Raw genomic sequence first — 21,456 nt, 5'->3', positions numbered from 1 at the left:
GCTTCATGCAATGTCTGCTTACATTTTGTTCAGAAATATTGGTCTTTCATTTTTCGATATGAATATTCTGTGAATTATCCGTTTCAATGCCTCTTGAAAAAATGTGGCTTCCATTTTATATTTAGGCTAGACATTTAGCTGTTGATTATTTTGTATAAATCTTCATGCAGCGAAATACTGCATAAACTCAAAATTCCAGCATTTTATATGCATTATCCACATAATGATTTGACTAGCAAATATCGTAAGCCACATCTTGAGTTTATTCTAAGTATGCAGCCCACATTCCTTCTGTTGAGATTGATAATTAGCATGAGCAGAACTCAAAAGGCAAATGCTATGAATGGAAATGCAGAATTAAGCAACTACATCAGAATCAATCCAGAATATGCTAACTACTTTGTGGTTGGGACCCCGCTTTAAGTGAGCGGGGCAGTTGATTCCAGGGATCCAATTCTATCTCCAGAATACATTATGAACACTCAGAAGGCTACATTTCCTGTAGCAGGTATGGGCAAATTTGTAATTTCAGAGACAGTAATTCTTGAGCAGTTAGAAGGCCATAGGTGTACCGTCAGGAACATAAGAAAAAGTAGGCTGACTACTTTACCCCCATTTTAACTTGTTGTTCTGTATTTTTGTGGGAGCAGAATGAAGTCTCTGTAACCTTAAAATCTCTTCCTTACAAATCTAACATTTTAGATCAGGGGTGTCAAACCTGGCGACCAAATCTTAGTGCTTAGGTGCTTATATCTGGCTCTCAGGGCCACCCTGAAACAGCGAAGTACCAGCCCATGGTGCCTCTGCCAAAGAAAATGGCGGTCAGGAGGGCCGTGTGCGGCCCTCCCGAACTCTGTTTTCATTGGCAAAGAGTTGCAGGAGGCCGTCGCAGCCTAAAACAGTGTTTGGGAGCCCGTTTTCACTGACAGAGCACTTGGGACACCATAGGTGCCCCCCGTCACGAGTGACGTCAAGCTGGCCCTCAATGAAATCGAGTTTGACACCCTAGTTTTAGATTATAAATCATGGCAACAAATGGCCAAATTCAGCAAGAGAGCTTTGCTCATCAGAACCCTTCTGCTTTTATTTTCACGTCTCATTTATTGGGGAGGGGGCAACCATTTTATTCATCAATTTGCCCTGAAATATCTTTTTTGGGTGTTGGAAGCCAAAATAAGGCATCATGATCATGGTGGATCATGATGCATAAGGAATGGTCATAAGGAATTTTACTAAAGGGAAAGTTTTTTATTTTTAATAATTTGTGCAAAGTGAAAATTTATTATACTTGGTTGGTTATATGAGAGTTCCATAATGAGGAAACAAAGAAAGGAGTTTTTATATGAATCTTTTTCTCATATTAGGGTAGAATAACTATATTAAAATATGTATTTATTTACTGTATATCCTGCCTTTATGATTTTTATCTTTTTTATAAATAACTGAGGGTAGTGAATGTACTTAATACTCTTTTCCTCTACTTTCCTCACAACAATAACCCTATGAGGTGAACTGGGCTGAGACAGAGTTAGTTTTTTTTTAAATTTATTTACATTTATATCAGTTTCATGGCTGAGGTGGGATTTGAACTCACAATCTCCTGCTTTCTAGCCCGTACTTTCTCCACTAGACCAAAATGGCTCCCTGTAGCCAAATAAACATTGTTTGAAAACCTGAAAAAACGTGTAACTGTTTTAAGGAGTTAGGTCAATAAAGCTAATGCAGCTGCTTTAAGAAGATATAATAAACTGATAAAATAGGCCAATTTAATGAATAGTATTATTGAATAATCTCTGCATTGGTGAGACCTGGTATATTTTTGAATATATTCTGAAGCATGCATAGTAATATGCATGCTTCAGAATAATAATAAAATAATAATAAAATAATAATAAAAAAATATTATTGTGAATCTTAAGATTTGAGAGTTGCCAATCAACAGGTAGATATATAGATAGGAAATATATTCAGTTCAGTTCATTGATTTATTATGTTTATTTTTTAGTTCACATGTAATTTTGATGAGGGCTTCTTCAAGCTTTGGGCAAATCCAAATTAATTGTAATTCAACTAAATGTCATTATTGCTTACATGTTCTTTCTACAATAGTAGAGAAATACAATAGAGGGCAAGACATTAAAGAAGTTTAAATAGATTAACAATCATTTTTACAATTATGAGGCAAACATAAAAATAATGTATTGTAAGTTACTGTTCATGAGGAAGTATAGCTATAGGTCAGTAAAAGTTGTTTTTCATACTTGCTATATTCTTTTAGTAAGTTTGAAAATAATTCTACATTATAATTTTGTTGGAGAGTTTGATATGGTTCCATACTCTATGTCTTAAATATAGATTGTGGTATCTCAGTGTCAGGTGCTATTCAGCAGGTTCTGACAGGTTTTGGAGAACCGGTAGCGGAAATTTTGAGTAATTTGGAGAACCAGCAAATACCACCTCTGGCTGGCCCCAGACTGGGGTGGGAATGGGGATTTTGCAATATCCTTCCTCCAGGAGTGGGGAGGGAATGGAGATTTTGAAGTATCCTTCTCCTGCCATGTCCACCAAGCCATACCACACCCACAGAACCAGTAGTAAAAAAAATTGAATTTCACCACTGCTCAGTATGTACTGGTTTCTGCAACTTAGACAAACAAACAAATTGAACTAGGTATCTATATGAAGCTTTGACAAGTTGTGGCAAATGAAATGTTTCTTGAAATGCAAACAATTTCTACTGTAATAACTTGGACTGTGACTTGCAATAAGTTGTGTGTGTGTGACATTCATATTAATTTATAACATGAATGTCCCAAAAGTATTCAAAGCTAATTGTTGAGTACTTATATAATTTGTCCAAGCTGACTACATTCAGTTATGTATGCAGTCAATTAAAATGAATTGAGCTTCAAAAACTGGATGCATGTGTGCAACTTTACAATTTATCCAATGATACTATATATAATAGCACAATATGGTTGAAGAACTGCTTCTTGGATTAAGTTAGGTAGCAAGACTCAGCAAGTGTCTAAAGGAAATTTTGAATAGAGCGCTCCATGAAGTTGCCTGTGAGAATACAGTTACTCCTTAATTTATAACTACAATGGAGCCCAACATTTCTGTTGCTAAGCAATACAGCTGTGAGTTTGCTCCATTTTATGACCTTTCTTGCCACAGTTGTTAAGCAAATCACTTCAGTTAAGTTAGTAACATGGCTGTTAAGTGAATCTAGCTTCCCACTGACTTTGCTTGTCAGAAGGTCACAAAAGGTGATCACATGAGTTCAGGATACTATAAACATCATAAATATAAGCCAGTTGCCAAGTGTTTGAATTTTGATCACATGACCATGGAGATGCTGCAATGGTCTTAAATGTGAACAATGGATATAAATCTTTTTTAGTGCTGTTGTAATTTTGAATGGTCACTAAATGAATTGTTGTAGGTCAAGGACTACCTGTATCTTTAGGTGACAATTCATAAATTTCCAGAACCCTGCAGCTTTTATATCAGATTGTTATAGACATGTCACTTGTTCAATTCAATTACTTCTGACTCTTCATGGCCTTATGGACAATCATTTCACCAGTTTGTCTATAAATAACTGCTTTTTTAATTCTTCTAAGCTCATGCTTGTGTCATCAGAGATAACATCTAGCCACTTTGTCTTCTGTCTGACTCTTTTTCAATTGCCTTCAATTTTTTTCAAGCATTAGGGTCTTCTCTAGTGACTCTTGCCTTCACATTATATATGTCTCAAATATATTAGTTACAGTTTCATTAATAGTGTTTCCAGTAGACAGTCTGCGTTTACTTCATCTAATAGTGAGTTATTTGTTGTTCTTGTAGTCCAAGGTATTCACAATACATGTAATCTTCTTCAGTGTCACAATTCAATGTATCCATTTTTCTTCCTTCAGCCTTTCTAATGGGCTAGCTTTCACACCCATACATTACAACCAGGACTAAAACATGACCTTGACAAAGGCATTTATGTTTGTAGATAGAATATCACTGAACTTAAATGTCATAACCTTTCTCACAAGTAGCAGATATCTAGGTTTTTTTCATGAATATATATATTCATTACTCATGGATTTTTGAGAACCAGTAAGTTCTATCATCTTAAGATCCATCTTTGACTAAACTGCTGCACTATTCCATTATATTGCCTTAGGTTAGCTATCTTCAGAAAGATAGGTGGCATTTAGATAGCATTTAAGTAAGTGTGTAACCTAATTATACTAAACAATTCTGGGGATAAATGTGAAAAAATAATGACAATGGGTAATTTGCTTCCTTATTCTGACATTTTAAGATAAGGCTAGAAATGTGTGTAACTCCTGTCAAAGAGCTGAAAAAAATGTTCTGGATCAAACAGCCTGTGATAAAATAGTGGGGCTACCTGAAGTATGTATAAACATTAGATGACGTCATTGAAATTCAGAAGATCCTATTCTAAATTGCCATTTATTGATGATCTGGATTTTTGTAGCTCACATATGTCAATCACAATTTGTAGGGCTTATTAACTTTATGAATGTTAGAATTTAATGAACTTGGATTTTTGCTCCTACACAAGTTAATTATATCATGACTAGTATTCAATACCCTAACATAACTAGATGGATATGAATAATTGTTTTTAGCAGTTATTTGACAATATCTCACTCTCTCACACACCCAACATATTTTTATGTCATGCTGAAAAGCATGAATGTTTCCATAGCAGTAACAGACACCTTCTGTGAAGTTTGTACCCCTTGGATATAGCTTCATATTTCAGTAATGCTACATTCATGTGTAAAATCACATGAGTCACAAACATAATAATACTGGCATAATAATAATGCCAATAATTCATAATCATACTTCACTGAACCCGCTCCCTAAATCAACTGTCTTCCTCTAGAAGCCATTTTAAAATTTCAGGAGTTTTATTTCTAACACATCAAAGAAGACTGAGTTGTCACAAAGTTAAAATGTTAATATCTGTCAAAAAGTTCTTAAAAGATGATTGAATCATGGAAGAAAGTGAGTGAGTGAATAAATGACACAGAAACAGAAGCTGCTGATGGTGAAATGTTGGGAGTTAAGGCAATTTGGGTGGCCTATCTTAACCTTCCTAAGTTGTCCTGCTGCCCTCAGAGAATTATGTTCAGTCTGGCATGCTGAAGTAAAAGTCAAGTGCTAGGTCAGTAATCTCCTACCAAATGTATATATTCTTATCATTCAAATCAGGTAGGATCAATCTAACATTAGCTCATAATAAGCCATTTAGTAAAGTATCTCATGTGAATTTCATATATTATTTACTTTTCCAACTTTTATTCTCCATTTGCAAAATGGAAATAGGGAATTCCAGTTTGGAATTCTTATGGACTTATTATTATAATTATTATAAAACTTATTTGCTAAATTTACTCATGTTAAGCCATTGTATAATTTGGGTTGATTCTGGCATAATATATGAACTTAGTAATTATGGCTGTACAAACTACATTTAAATTGTGGTTTCTGTAATCAGTTTTATAGCCCTTTACTCCTTTGAAAATAGAGTTTTCATTCATCAGTAATAATGTGTAGTAATTTGATTTTACAGAGATTGTTAATAATGTTAAATCATGAGGTATGGTTCTAAAATTTGGCTGATCATTCAGCATTTAACTTGTATCATCACATTTTTTCTTAATGTCCAGGATAATGTCCAGGATTTTGTGATCTGACTGAGATGGTGTAGGGTTTCCTGCCTGGGCAGGGGGTTGGACTAGAAAGCCTCCAAGGTCCCTTCCAACTCTGTTGTTATATTATTATTATATTATTATAAGTTTTATTAAGTTATAGGAAAGACAAACAACAGGGGTTTTGACTTACACATAGCAAGCAGATATAAATGCAGGAGTTTTCTTTTCCAGATCACAAAATCTGCTGGTTGATTTAGATGAGGAGATAGTTAAAAATGCTACAAATGCTATGGTATAAAAGTAGTTGTGGCTATCACACTATCTCAATGGTCTTGTCATTGCGATTTGGGTACTTTGCAACCACTTCACAATTAGATTGCAGCATCCCATGGTAATATGATTGCCATTTGCAACCTTCACTGATTTGGACAATGAAGTAAATGGGGTAGATGGCAGAAGTTTGCAAATGATGGTCATGTCGTCATGGGTTATTGCACGGGATTCACCTAGTAGCTGGAACTGTTATTGTAGGTCAATATGATCGTGTGACATCACACTTTATGGCCATGTTACTTACTGAGAAGTTTCAAACCCAATTACAGTCTGCAGATGGGGTGATATTCTATTTGCAGAGTCTGAACGGAGAGCAGACATGTAGCTTTCATTGCTGCAGTCATTGCACTTTATTTCCACCTCTGGTGGAATGGCTTGTAGTGACACATCATCAAACCCAAGTATGATAATTGTTCAGCAAAGTTTTAATCTCTGCCTAAATCCTCTGCATTTGTTTCGTGGATAAGTTTTCTTATATAGTAGACATGGCTATATGAGGGACACGGCCAGTCCCTCAGTAACCTGGGCATAGGCGCCAACTTATTTTTAGCCATGAATGACCTGCATCTTTTGAACTGACATAGTTGTTTTAGGTCTGTGAAAAGCTTTCTCATTCTCTGACTTGAAGAGACTGAACCTGATTTAACAAAGTCACTTGATCATTTCTTCTTTTGGCAGATTTCTTTGGATAAAAATGTTAAAGAATAGGTGGTCTGGCTGGTGATTTCCTTTGTAGTTTATGACTGCAGGCATCTATTCTTTTGTACAGCTATTTCTCAGTTAAAAGACATTGTGGGCTGAAGATTTCAAGGTTAACAAAACCTATTAGTGTAAGTCCTTTCTGGCCAGTAGCACCTCCATTCAACATGCTGTACAGGCCCCATAGCATGGAGAGAAATGTGCTATCTTAAGGGAGTTCCCGAGTCTCTACATGAGAGTTATCTTTATTAAATTAATTGAATTAAATTAATTATTGAGATTCCAGTCTGTCTGATTCAGTGCAATTTAGTCAAATCTGCCTTGATCATTTCTGCTTGCCTTATCCTAGTCATTTTAACAGGAAGTTGAGATGGATATGGGTTTCATGCAGCGTTATCAGCTTTTCCATCAAGTTGTGTACTCTGAGGTAAAATTTTAAACTTCTCAATTTGTAAAATCACAAGCTCTCCCACTGCTAGCTGCATGAAACATGGTGACAGCCATGAAGTGCTGCATGTAGCTCAAGAAGTGTTAATGAGTTGTTTCCCAAAGGATGTTATTGCCAAAATAATTTGACAAATCTACTGGGTTGAGCCAGGATCTTTGGTAGCCATTAATAGACTTGGGAAGTGCTGGAAGTTTCCACCCCCTTCTCATCAAGAGCATCATTGTGTACCATGGATACAGAATCACAGAATAAGACTTATCTCTGCTACTTCCACTTTATCTAGCAACTCAAGAATGCCATACAGTATTCTGGTCTTATTGTGTTCTTGAGTGCATTAGCTCTTGCTACAATTTGGACAAGCTGCTTCTCTTCTTTCAGTATGGTTTAGTGTGCTTTCATTAACTGAATGAATAAAATCTAGATGCACAGCTTCCAACTCAAGGACCACTACTTATTTGGCAGACTCAAGATATTTTTAAGTGCCTGATGTCTCAGCTTTTGCTTGGACAGCAACAGCAGCAAAAACAATGACTTGTATATGAGGATTTCCCAGAGTGGTGGGTGTATTTAGAAGATGCTTGAAAATATGATATTGAGCCATGGGAGAGGAGATAAAGTTCTCTCTTCCTAATTCAGGCAACTGAACAGTTGTTATTCTATGCTCATCTAAGATTTCTTTGTGGTCTGTACAATGCTTTTTACTCTTTCCCCTTTCCAAGTTACTCATCAGACTTTGCTCAGCATGCTCACTTCTATGCCTTCTAAAGCATCTCTAGAATTCATGGTGGCAATGTCAAGCTCAGCCTTTTTAAGTTGATCTGGAGATGCAGCGATCTTTACTTCATCTGATTCTTTCTTTTTATTAGTTTTTTTTCCTTATTCATTTCATATATTTTAGGTAATGTATGCTCAACTGTTAGAAATTATTATTTTTTAATTGCTGATTTGAGTTCTTGGAGGTTTTTAAAATTATGCAATACCTAAATATGTCAAACAAATTGTGAGTGTTTTTGTGAGATTAACTTGTAAATGTAACTATAGATGGATATGATTACGTGGTTCTCCCTGTACCTTCTGTGCTTAGATAAAGATATCTAACAGATTGCCTTGAGTTAAAAACAACAACACATTGACTAATTTTGGAATGTGGAAGCAAAGCAGAATGAGTGTAAAGATATTTAAAGAAATGACATTATTGATGAGTGCAAATACATTGAAAATAGAAAATATACAGAAACTATGATGCATTAAGAACTAAAATATACCATTTTTAATTTTCAGCAGAATAGCGGAAGTAGATTTTTCAGTGAATATTACTACTGATCATTGTAAGGATGGTCTCCACAACCTGTCTATAATAAAACAACCAGAACAACAAAACTTTTGATCTGATCAGAGGTCATTGTATATTGCTTTGGATTACTCTACCAAACAGAATTTTTAACTAGAAAATAGTGGGTTTACTAGAAACTTAGGTAAATATTTGCAGATCCCTCGCATCCTGGACATAAACTGTTTCAACTCCTACCCTCAAAACGACGCTATAGAGCACTGCACACCAGAACAACTAGACACAAGAACAGTTTTTTCCCGAAGGCCATCACTCTGCTAAACAAATAATTCCCTCAACACTGTCAGACTATTTACTGAATCTGCACTCCTATTAATCGTTTCATCGTTCCCATCACCAATCTCTTTCCTATGACTGTATGACTATAACTTGTTGCTGGCAATCCTTATGATTTATATTGATATATTGATCATCAATTGTGTTGTAAATGTTGTACCTTGATGAACGTATCTTTTCTTTTATGTACACTGAGAGCATATGCACCAAGACAAATTCCTTATGCGTCCAATCACACTTGGCCAATAAAAATTCTATTCTATTCTATTCTATTCTAAAACTTAAAAGCACTTACGATAAATCTCCTGAGTAAATCATATATATCCCACTAGAGAGAATATGAGAAAATAAATTATGATTAGATAGTCACAAATTGAATCTGCATAAGGCAACTGTCCTTCCTCGCCTATGTTAGAGTGCTGAGAAAAAAGGCAGAGTTATCATTTGTTAATACAGTTTTGCAACACTGAACTCTTCCGTTTTTGTGGCTCAGTTCTTAGAGCAGGTAGATTTTTTGTTTGTTTATGCCACTTGTTGCAATTAGTCCATAATATATTTCTGTTTTGCTTCTGTAAGATTTAATAACCACTTCAGGTGTTTGTCTTAATGCATCCTATTGACAACTCACACACTACCTGGAGTAGAGTTTAACTTATTTAATAACTTAACATGTTTTTAATCAACAATTTTATGTATAATTGTTATATTATATAAGTTTTGTTCTGGTTTTCTATTAACAATCCAGTTGGTTTCCCCTGTTATTCCGTTTGATCGCTGTTTAACTCCCTTATTGGATACAAATGTTGTTGTTTTTTTAATACAATCTCTTATGAAATCCGAAAACGACTGAACGGCTGCCAGGCTGCCCAGTTTGTCTTTCTTATTTATTACGACCCGTTCCTATAAAATCATTTCACAATGTTACATTCCAAGGGGTTCCTTCCCTCTCTCTCCCTCTCGCTGAAATAAAGGTAATTGAATCCTAGTAGCTGTTATGTCATAATTTAGTGTTAACACACTCCTTCTCTGTTCAGCAGAAATCAAGCATCGTCATAAAGCTCTCATTCGAGAAGTTAGGCGCATTTCTTTCCCTCGCCAAAAGGCACCGCGTGGCACGCGCCCGAAGCACCACCACCATCCGCCGCCCCTTTCAGAGAACGGTTCTTTAAGAGGGGGGGGGGAGGCGACGATATGGGTTAAAACAAGCCCATTTATCCCGAGCAATCAAAGCCAACAATCTCGTCGCCAATTTTGCGTCTTGATTGACACGGGAAGCTTCCCCCACCCCGAATAAACAGAACCGACGCGACGCCAGGAGGTGGTCCGAAGTGTCTTCCCGCCGTAGTACCCAAGCGCGCTTTCTGATGGAATTGGGGACTGCGCCCTGCCAAGCAAATGGGGAATCATTCCGGGGAGGGGAGGGGAAGGGAGGGAGGGGAGGGGTGGGTGGGAGAAAAAGCGAGTCTTGTGGAAAAATTATCCCCACCTTCTTTCTCCGCCTCCTTTGGCTCTTACGCACTTACACCTCTTTCCCGCCGCAGTCACTAGAGAAAATAAACATTTTCCTGACGCCTTTCCAGAGTCTGGGCCAAACCATCCCGGGGGAGGGGCGTTTCTAGCGGGTGTTTTTTTCTTCTTCTTCTTTTTTTTTTAGGTCCAGGGCGGGGATAAAGTTTGCAAAAAGCGACTCTCCTCACTCTCCATAGTCTCCTTCACCCGGTCCGAAGGTTTGGAGCGAATTGTGAGTTTTAGCGCACCATGTGGCGGGGGCTTGGAGAATAACCACGCGGGCCGCCGGCGCTCGCTCGCTCGCCCGCCCGCCTCTTTCCGGAGCCCTGGGCGAGCGGAGCGCCCTGCGTGTCTGCATATCTGTGTGAGGGGTGGTGGGGGTGGGGGTGGTGGAGAAGGGAGACCAGCGCAGGCGCAACGCCCGCCCGTCTGCTCGCCTGCCTGCAGCCGGGGCTCCTTCGCTCAGTGCAGTTGATGGCAGTGCCGGCGCGCGCCGGGAGCGCAACGCCCCGGGGACCGGAGCCCAAGATGTGCAGGCAGAGCAGAGGCAGTGGCTGCAGCAGCTCCGGAGCTCGAAAGAGGGACGGGGACTGGCAGTGTCGTCCATCGCTCGTGGCAAGTCTGCTCTCCTGACTTGCCTGCCGCCCTTTCCCCCTCCCCGCCCTTCCCGGCGCTCCCCCAAAGAATGTCAGCCAAGTCTAAGGGGACCACATCCTCCTCCTCCGCCACCTCCTCGTCCGTGTCCTCTCCAGCCGAAGGGGTGCCGCCAGCTTCCAAAGCCAAGGTGAAAGAACAGATCAAGATAATCGTGGACGATTTGGAATTAGTCCTGGGGGACCTGAAGGACGTGGCCAAGGAGCTCAAGGAGGTGAGAGAACCGCCAGCCAGCTGGGTGGCGTGGCTAGGAAAAGAAGGCAAGGCAGCCTCTGGTCTGGATCGCCCGGGGTAAGCCCGGTCCTCCTGCCCCGCTTCCCGCAAACCCGGACTGCCCCAACTCCTGGGGAACTGTGGCCGAAGCGACGGCGGCAGGAGTGGACCGGACTGCGCCAGACTTGTTACACTTTCGAGTCTTGCCTGGAGCCGTCAGAAATCAACTAGTGTGTCCCTCTTTGGGAGCGGGGAGGTGAGGTGGGGTGGACAAGCCCGCCCCGTCCCTGCCTTTGGCTTTGGCTTTTCACGGGTTGGCGAGCTGAGAGTGCTCGCTTGGCTTCCTCTCAAACTGGCTCTTGGTTCCGAGGCTCCGGAGAGGATGGGATCGAGACGCGGCGGCGCAGTCTTTTGGCTTTCTTGGGGATGACTAAGAGCAGAGAAAGGAGTACCTCCTCCGAGTTCGGGAGGGGGGCTTGAGACTGGCGGGGCGGGGGAGCACTGGATGCTTTCCCCATTGCTACCCACTCGTGAGTTGCCGGGGGGCGGGCGGGCGAGCAACAGCATCAGCGACAGTTGCTATTCTCCATCTCTTCATGTAAAGCCATCTCTTCCTCCCTCTCCCTCTCTCCCTCTCGCCTTCCCCACCCGATAACTTGGGTGTTAGGTTTAGTCACTGCAATTCTCTGGCTACGGACACACTTCCTTTCCTGACAGCCGGAGACGCCGCCGCCACTGAATGCCTTGGCTTCTTTTCCGAGGGTGGTTACTTAATTTCACTTCTTTCTGTTGTGGATGTTATTTTAAGAGGTCGGGGGAGGTCGCAGCTTTGAGCCGGACAAACTTATTAGATTTCCTGTCTTTAGCAGAGAAGGGATATTCCTAGAGGCAGGGTTAGGATAAAGCAAGTAATCTAAATCTGAGGGATTATGCTGAATTTAGGTGGGCCTGCTTGGATGCCAGATTCCATTCTTAGGACCCAAATTATGTTCTGTGGGCATGTTTCTTAGGTTTCTGTCAAAAACCCGGCAAAGGCAATCTGCCTGCAAAGATTTGTAAATAAGAATAAAATTCCTCAATTCCCAGTCAAAGTCCATTTCACAACTACTCACTTTAAAAACACATGGATACTTCGTCCTCCAGCTTTCCTTGGTTTTTTCAAACTTCAGGCTGTGGAATGTTCCATATGATCTAGTAGAATTTGGCAGTGCACTCTTGAGTCATTTTTATATGACTTTTTCCAGCTTTTGGACATTTTGTGTTGCTGCGGGGGTTAATAGGTTGTGATAGATTATGGAGTTTGCAGTGCAATAGAAGCAGGAAATTATTAGTTATGTAGCAACTGACACTTTTTTTTTTTTAGAAATTACTGTATATTCAAGCATACGTAAGTCTATTAGTTATTAGTTAAAAGGTATCATCAAATGCATTTTTATTTATCCAAAATTGTACATGCTGATCTGATTAATGCTATGAGAAAAGGATAAAGATCTATCTTCCCTTTCACCTTTTTTAATATATTATGTTCTTAATGTTTAAGACCCTGGAATTGTTACCTGAATTGGATAGGACTAAATGACGGAATTAGAATCAGTTGCCCACATAACTTAAGGCTTCATTAGGAAAGATCTATAAGTTGTCTGAGGAATTAAGTTCCACTTAGTTTATGGTGTAGTCTGATACACAACTACTCAAATATAAAGGTCTTGAATTAAATACTATACATCTTTGTCCAGGTAAGCTGATAGATGATATATGGCATCAAGGAAGGTTTTTTAAATAACAAAATATATAGAGATTCGCTTGCTGTAATGTACGGGGGAGTGGCAGTTGGAAATGTATAAATATCATTTTATACTATGAAAATAAAATCAGAAATGAACATGGATAATCTGAATTGTAAAGTTGAATCACAAAATAAATGTTATATATCTGCTGGCCTTAGATATCTTGGGAACCAATATAATATAACCTTTAGCCGGGCAAATGTCAACTCCTTTAGTTTAATTTGCAGAGAGAATTACAGTGGAGATGTTCTGTAGTAGCAAACACTACAGTTCAAATAATGCAACATATCTCTCCTTCTTAGAGCTTCTGTATTTTTTTCAGTTGTTTAGTTATTTTGCTGATAAAACTAGTAGACAAATGTTTGGATTTTGTGTTGGATATTGAGTGCAAGCTTGGACGTATTCTTTATAATCCTTTATATTCTATTATACAAGTCATTTCCTCTGTTTTCTAATTTGTTAGCGATCTTGTCTCTAAGAAATTTTAGATACAGTTTTTAACTGAAGAACTTTGAATGATGCAGGAATAACTTTTATATGTTAACTCTTCCTTTACCCTGTTGGATATTTTTCCTTGGCAAAATGTTTGTTATCCTAACTGAGAAATCTCAATGCACATTTTAAATGTATGTGGTTGTTAGTTATCTTCATGTAAACAGTTTGTGTAATAATTTTATCTGTTAATATTTAAATTTAGCCACTAATTCTGTTGGAGTATATATACATTTTAGCATCTGGCAACCAACCCTTGTTTTCTACATAAAATACCTTAATGTATTTTATGGTTTCCAAGGGTTTCTTTCTAGAAACTAAGCAGGATTTCTGTAAGTAGAAGTCACATGGCATTTACTATGACTTGGATCTATTATCATTGGCTGCTTCACTAAATCCAGTTGCAATAAATATTGCCTTTAGTGCTTGCTGCCAGAAACTGTTTGCCTCTAACTATGATGGTTTTCATGGAAAGAAAGCTATAGTATAAAAATGTATCAGAGCAATATAAAGCTTGAAATTATAATATTATGCATCTAAAACAATATGTAATCATATAATAATTATTGCAGGAAAATGTAAGACCATATTCATTATCATATAAATTCTGCTTTGTCTTAGACACACAAGATTTCTTTGAAATTGCAGAACGCCTAGTTTGTTCAATAACTTACATTGCAAAGCTTGTTGAATGCTAAGCAAACAGTGAAAAAATGTAGACTTAATTTTAGCTTCTGTACTCATATGGTATCTTTAATCTATATTTCATTGCTCTTTTGAGGAATCCAGTCACGCAAATGGTATACCTGAATGGTTTCCCATCCAATCATCACTGGACACTGCTTAGTTCAATAACTTTTAATATGTAATATGCCTTTACATCATGCCACTGAAAAAAGTGACTTATGACCATTTTTCAGACTTATAACTTTGCAGCATCCCCCGTCGTCACGTGATTTACATTCCGATGCTTGACAGCTGACTCACATTTATGACAGTTGCAGTGTCCCCGAGTCATGTGATCCCCTTCTGCGACCTTCTTGGCAAGCAAAGTCAATTTGGGGAAACCAAATTCACTTAACAACTGGGTTACTAATTTAACAAGTATAGTGGTTCACTTTACAAATCTGGCATGAAAAGTCATAAAAAGGGGCAAAACTCACTTAACAAATTTCTCATTTAGTAACATAAATGTTGGGCTCAATTCTGGTCATAAGTCGAGGACTACCTGTAGTTGAATATATTGGAAATGAAGACCCAGATTATTGGCGGCAATATGCTGGCTCTGTAAACCATTTAGAGAGTGTTGTAAAGCACTATGAAGTGATATATAAATCTAAGTGCTATTGCTATTCACTGTATCAAGGGAAATATGGCTGCTCCAAGAAAGGACTACAGGTTGGTTAACGTAATAGCTGTTTAATAAAGCAGATAGAAAGTTACAACCATATAGAAGGATAACTTTTGCTGAAAGTAAACAAAGGTAAATCCTATCTCTCAAAATCTTTTGGAAATATCAACAACTTATGGAAGAAGTGACTCAATAGAACATTGCTTTACATAGCTTTCCAAAGGACTGTGATTTTTACTACATATTTCTGAACAAATTTAGTAGTCATGGGATCAAAATTAGAAATCTGTAACTGGTAAAAGAACAGAAATGAAGAATAGGAATATAAGAATCTTCTTGGAGTAAGTAGATTAAATATAGTATTTCTCTAAGGAACTAAATTGGAATTGGTGTGACAAGTATGAATGGTCTGAAGTGAGGAGCTATGATTTGGGCATGGTGGTTAATGACATCAAATGATTAATAGGATGATTACAACAATGAATGAAAACAGTTATAAATCTCACTAAAGTAGGGAGTCAGCATTAATAAAGCAAATGCATTTTTTTTTAAAAAAAATAGTACATTATTACAACAAAATGAAATCCTAACTTTTTGTTTTATGACCCTGATGGTGATTGACTAGAAAAGAGATCTCAGGTGGATGTATTGATCAAAATATTAATCCAAAATGTAGAAGCTGGAGAAATTTTCTAATTGCAATGCTATATATTCCTTTCAAAAAGGACACGGTGGCTCAGGGGCTACGACGTTGAGCTTGTCGATCAAAAGGTCGGCAGCTCAGTGGTTCGAATCCCTAGTGCTGCCGTGTAACATGGTGAGCTCCCGTTACTTGTCCCAGCTTCTGCCAACCTAGCAGTTTCGAAAGCACGTAAAAATGCAAGTAGAAAAAAATAGGGACCACCTTGATGGGAAGGTAACAAGCGTTCCGTGCACCTTTGGCGTTGAGTCATGCTGGCCACATGACCATAAAGATGTCTTCAGACAGCGCTGGCTCTTCGGCTTTGAAATGGAGATGAGCACCGCCCCCTAGAGTCGGCAACGACTAGCAAGTATGTGCGAGGGGAACCTTTACCTTTACCTTTATATTCCTTTCAATAATGTAGCATACTATCTCCCAGTACCAGGAAAACATACATGTGAGATTCTCTTTAATTCATGTTCCAATTGTAGATTTCCAGTAGACATCCGGTTAGACTAAATAGGCTAAGATAGACTAAATAGGCTAAGATAGACTAGTGTCGGCGAACCTTTTCGACACTGAGTGCTGAAATGGGTGTGTGTGCATGCATGATGGAAACCAGAAGAGCAGCTGCCCAGTGCGCATGTGCATGCTGGGAAGATCATCTTCTGGTTTCCGGTGCATGCTTGCATACCGTCCAGCTGGTCTTCCAGTTTCTGGTGCGCATGTGTGCACGAAGACCAGATGGCTATGCACACGCGTGCACCAGAAACCAGAAGATCATCTTCCCAGCACACGCATGCGTGCGTTGGGTGGCTGCTCTTCTGGTTTCCGGTGCTCCTGCACATGTGCACCGGAACCTGGAAGAGCAACGGGCGAAGGCTCGAGTGCCCAGAGAGATGGCTCTGTGTGCCACTTCCGGCATGTGTGCCATAGGTTCACCATCACGGGGCTATGATATAATACAACATTTTATATTTTTCAATGTATTAAAAAGAGCTTCTACCTGTAAATGATAATAATATATTAATTATATATAGAGGCATAGCTCAAAGCTAATGAGCACAAGAATATATTTTGTACTGAGAATGGTGTTCATCTGGATAATTGGTATACATTGTCCTTTCCCTTTTGCAGTGAAAACAATGGAGTCAGGTTTGGTCCAATGCAACCAGAAACTTTTTTTAAAAGAGGAGTATAGTTATCAACCTATCTTTTTAAGCAAGCAGCTTTAAAACCAGCATTGTATATCTTATACACAAAGTGAATGAATATACATATTTATTATGTACATATGAATGAAAGCTTCTATTTCCTCCTTGATGTAATGTCTATCAATGATGTATCATCTTTCTTAGCAGTCTTTAATATTTTCTTTTAAATAGTGGATTAGGTTCAGATTTATATTTCACACTGCAATCAATGTGGTTTTATAATAATAATAATATCAGAGTTGGAAGGGACCTTGTAGGTCTTCTAGTCCAACCCCCTACCCAGGCAGGAAACCCTACACCATTTCAGACAAATGGCTATCCAACATTTTCTTAAAAATTTCCAGTGTTGGAGCATTTACAACTTCTGCAGGCAAGTTGTTTTATTTAGTAACTTTTCACTTAAGTTTAATTGGTGCCAATAAATCCACTTTAATTATGACTAGTGTATTCAATTACGTTGGGCCCTAAGTATTCTTATAGTTTCTTATATTTGTCTTGCATAATGATGGAAATGTTGCAGAGGCAGGTTTCAGCAGGTTCTGACCAGTTCTGGAGAACCGGTAGCGGAAATTTTGAGTAGTTCGGAGAACCGGTAGTAGTAGTTCGGAGAACCGGTAGTAAAAATTCTGACTGGCCCCGCCCCCTCTGCCTCCCAAGTCCCAGCTGATCGGGCGGAAATGGGGATTTTGCAGTAACCTTCCCCTGGAGTGGGGTGGGAATGGAGATTTTACAGTATCCTTCCTCTGCCACACCCACCAAGCCACACCCACAAAACCGGTAGTAAAATTTTTTGAAACCCACCACTGAAATGTTGTATGTAAATGGGAATATGATTTAATACAGTACCAGGCACTGAACCTAAATACAGTGCATTTATACTAAATAAGTGCAGTGTGCTTAGTTTATTGCTTAAATCTTTTCTTACTTTTTTAAAAATACAGCAGATATACAGGTAATCCTTGAGTTACAGCAGTAATGGTGCTTGTCCATTACTGTCTCCATTAAGGACACCCCCCCACATCCTTGCTGTCCCCAGTGCATTTGGGTGCATAAACAAATGCATGGGCTGTTTGTGTGCATGGGTGCCTCAGGGATGATCCTGTAGGTACATGCCTTGAGTGTCCCAAGACCTCCCCTCACCCACTGATACCCCCATGCTCCACTTGCCACCCATTAGAATCTCTACCGTCGTCCTCTGCCTCACAATCACCCACTTATCTTGTGAACATCTGCAGAGCTCAAGAGATGGGAAAGGGAAGGAGATTAGGCCTCTCTTGCTGGGCCACATAAGAGAATTCCACATGCAGCATCTTTTTCAATCCAGCATAGCAACGAAGTGGCTGAGCAGCATGATCAGGGAAAGTCCTATGCTTTGCAAAGAAACATTTAATTCACCAGCAAAACAGCCCTTTCCCCTCCATGCAGGTATACCTCTGTATTTTGAAATCTGAGATAGCTCTCCTGAGACGGGGAGGGGAAATAGGTTGTCCCCCTCTCTCTCTCTGAAGTACTGTACTTTTGGACCCATGAGGGCCTCTTTCAGTAGGACAAAGCAGAAATAAATAGGTGAGTTCGCTGCAGCATCTCTGCAGTCGATCATAAGGGCAAATGACTGGGTGAGTTCCACAGAATTCATAACTTTGAAACAGGGTTGTATGTTGGCTTTGAAAGTTCTGTTGTAACTTTGAACAGTCTTTAAATCAACCTGTCGTACCTCGAAGATTTTAGTGAACTAAGCAAAACTTTTGTTACAAATTGAATGAACTGTTGGGATGTCAGTGAATCTGTTTTATGAAAGGATGAAGTTGATAGTAGAAGACCTTCTACAGTATCACTGATGCAGAGTAAAAGAGTAAGAGAAAAAATAATCTTATGTGGGTAGGCCCTAGGAAAAGAAAGAATGACATGAGTAATTTAGAAAGACCTGGGTGAATAATTCAAGAAATAACAAAGCTAAAAACTGAGAGCCTAGAGACTAGATGGCTGAGGGAAGTGGCAGAATTGTGAAGTGAGTTAATAGTCATCCAAGAAATAAGAATGTGAAAAAATAGCTGGGAGAAAGGAATTTTTTAAAGATTGAAAGACAAAGAAATTGAAGCAAGGAGAGCCCAGTGAAAGGGCCTTGCTTTTCAAATATATTTGAGAACAAATTTGAGACTGAATTGATCTGAAAATGAGTTCAAGGCTGGCACTAGGCTTTATTTTCTTTATCTTTATAATAATAATAATTGTCGTATATTACTACTCTTTGGTGGAAGAGGAAAGTTTAGGGAGCTTTTCCCCTCTTCATACCATTAATTTCTCTTCTGTTTTACCTTTGGACCCATGAGGAGCAGCTTCAGTAGGACAAAGCTCTTAATAACCACTTGTATCAAAGAAATGATAACTCCAGCTGGAAGGTCCTCAGGATAAATGTAGATAGCAGTCCCAAAAATGTTCTTCTAAAACAGGCTTTTTTAATGGATGCAGTGACAGCATTTGGGATTATCTTTTCAGGCTCTTGAATCTGTGTCTAGAGGTTCGAATCTGTGTCTAGAGGTTCGACAGCTGCTTAGTCTTTTTCCTGTGAAAGTCAAGTTGTCATGGGGCACAATTGAAAAACCGTACAGGCCTTCATTGTGCTTCTTTCTTTTATCTAAGATGGATGTCTCATGTGGGCCACAGTGAGAACTTTGGGATTCTCATATAGTAAGAACTGAGACATCTTTAGACTACAGATTCACAACATTATAGATATATGAATGTTACCAAAAATTAAAACCTAAATGTCTTTTTAAGAAATATATTCACTGATTTAAATCTGAGACTAATATCATGAAGTTCCTATTCCTACTTGCTGGCTCCCTGTCTTGAATCGCATTGCACCACCAGCTCTACGAAGGCAGGAAGCCTTAGTGAAGTACAACAAAATTATGAGAAACCCACTTCTTCCTGTGCACACTGATCTTCCTCATCTATCAATTGGCAGGCTTAAATCTAGGAAGCCCTCTCTGGCACTCGCTCAACAGCTGTCTAATAATTTTGACATCAACACACAGTGGAAACCCAGATGGGCTGCTGAATGTCCAAATACAGGCAGTAACAAAAATGACCCTACACAAAAGGTGCCAGGTTTTGATCTTCCTCGCGAGCTCTGAACAGGTCAACTGAACAGGATCCATACCCAACAGGGTGTCTGCCAGGACTCATTCTTTAAGTGGGGTCTTGTCTCTACCCCTCAGTGTGACTGTGGCGCTCCTCGACAAAATACCCATCACATTGTGTCTGAATGTCCATCAAGACCTTACACTGGCCCAAAGTCTGATTTTTTTTTCAACATAGACCACCCTGTCCTTGAATGCCTGGGTGGACTGGACATTAACATTTGAACCACTATAAGTCTATGTATTTGCCATACGTTAAATAAAATAAATAAATCCTGAAGCAGTGGGGCTTCATGTAGATTTAAATCCACTTTTTGAAGCCTAAAATTAGCAGTCACATCGCTTACCATTTAAAACTTGGAAATTAAAAAAAACGTTGATGTAAAATAGAATATAAAATAGATTTTTTTAAAAAAGATTTAAAATAGGAAATCTTCCCATTATTTTAGCAAGGAAGTGTTTCCATCTTCTCTGGAAGAAGCTCTGGTATTTCTTCTGTTCAAGAAGTCATCACTTGATCTAATTGTATTGGGACAACCAAAACAATTTCTAACCATCTCTTTTGTGAGAACATCGTAGAGAAAGTGATGGCATTGCAACATCATAGAACCTTAAGACGATGTGTGATGCAGCAGTCTGAATTCATTATATTATGGATAATGTTTGGAGTCACCTGAACTGGGCGAAAGTCCAACCCATAGGACCCTCTCTTCACCTCAGTGGTTTTCACTACCATCATTTATGGAACAGTTCTGAGAAGCTGGACTTAGCAGCCCAATTCTGTGGTGTTTTTTCTCTTTCATGGTGGTTGATTCCAATTGGTAGTGGTTGGGGATGTGGTATCTTCCAGAGATACCTACTCTATTTGAATTCCAGAGCTATCTATTCCCACTTCTCTTTAACATCAGCATAAAATGACAGGAAAATGTCATCCATCAGCATGGGCTCAAGTGACAGATTATATATCTTGACCACTGTACCAAAGAGATGATGCACTAGATGTGCTGACCCTATTCTGGAGGGGAGGCTCAGATTGTCCAAGATAAGTATTGTGGATCATATCATTCTGGGGCAGCACCATTTTTGGATCTGAAAATGTGCTCTCCTAGTCAAAGGTAATGTATAACCTGGAGGAGACTCCTGGATTCACAGATTCTACTGAAGGAACAAGTGATAGTTGTAACCATGAAAGCTTTTGCACAATTACATTTTGTGCATCATTTGTAGCCATTCATGCATCAGAAAAAAATGTTCACAGTCTGCACATGGTTCTGTCTTTGGAAATATTGGGAAACTACAGCTGGTAGAAAACATAGTTGGTTGAACAATAACAGATTTTCCTTGTTATGCCTAGGTGACCTCACTGCTTCAAGAGCTGCATTGGCTGTCAGTTGTCTTCTGAGTTCAATTCAAGGTGCTGACTGTTAGCTTTAAGCCCTATCTGTTTCTGTAACTGGTTATCTGAGGGACTGTCTTCTGATTGGTTTTGTCCATCCAATCAGATCAAACTCCCTCTTAGAGTTTGACTCTCTAAGAATGCCCTCTCAAAGGACCAAGAAATAGGATTTTTTAATCACTGCACCATACTTTGGAATTACCTTTAGATGGCTAGATAGTCTA

At 39.0% G+C, this 21,456-nt stretch overlaps 1 protein-coding gene across 4 annotated transcripts in view; it reads left to right on the top strand.

The window, feature by feature from the left end:
• Window positions 1-10,458: 10,458 nt before the first annotated feature.
• Window positions 10,459-21,456, top strand: part of PRR16 (proline rich 16) — a 146,906-nt gene continuing 135,908 nt past the window's right edge. Inside the window, exon 1 of one of the 4 annotated variants that reach the window (XM_058168476.1) lies at window positions 10,459-10,532. Coding sequence is in view for 1 of the 4 variants with exons in the window: in XM_058168473.1 (XP_058024456.1) it covers window positions 10,986-11,168 (183 nt within the window). In the remaining 3 variants the exon portion in view is untranslated. Of the gene's footprint in view, window positions 10,533-10,561; window positions 11,169-11,678; window positions 11,698-21,456 lie in introns of those variants that run through there. The other 3 variants (XM_058168473.1, XM_058168474.1, XM_058168477.1) reach the window with 3 other exon arrangements.

Source organism: Ahaetulla prasina, chromosome 2 (assembly GCF_028640845.1).
Source record: "Ahaetulla prasina isolate Xishuangbanna chromosome 2, ASM2864084v1, whole genome shotgun sequence".
Classification (NCBI taxonomy): Eukaryota; Metazoa; Chordata; class Lepidosauria; order Squamata; family Colubridae; genus Ahaetulla; species Ahaetulla prasina.
This window is presented reverse-complemented; position numbering and strand designations above follow the sequence as displayed.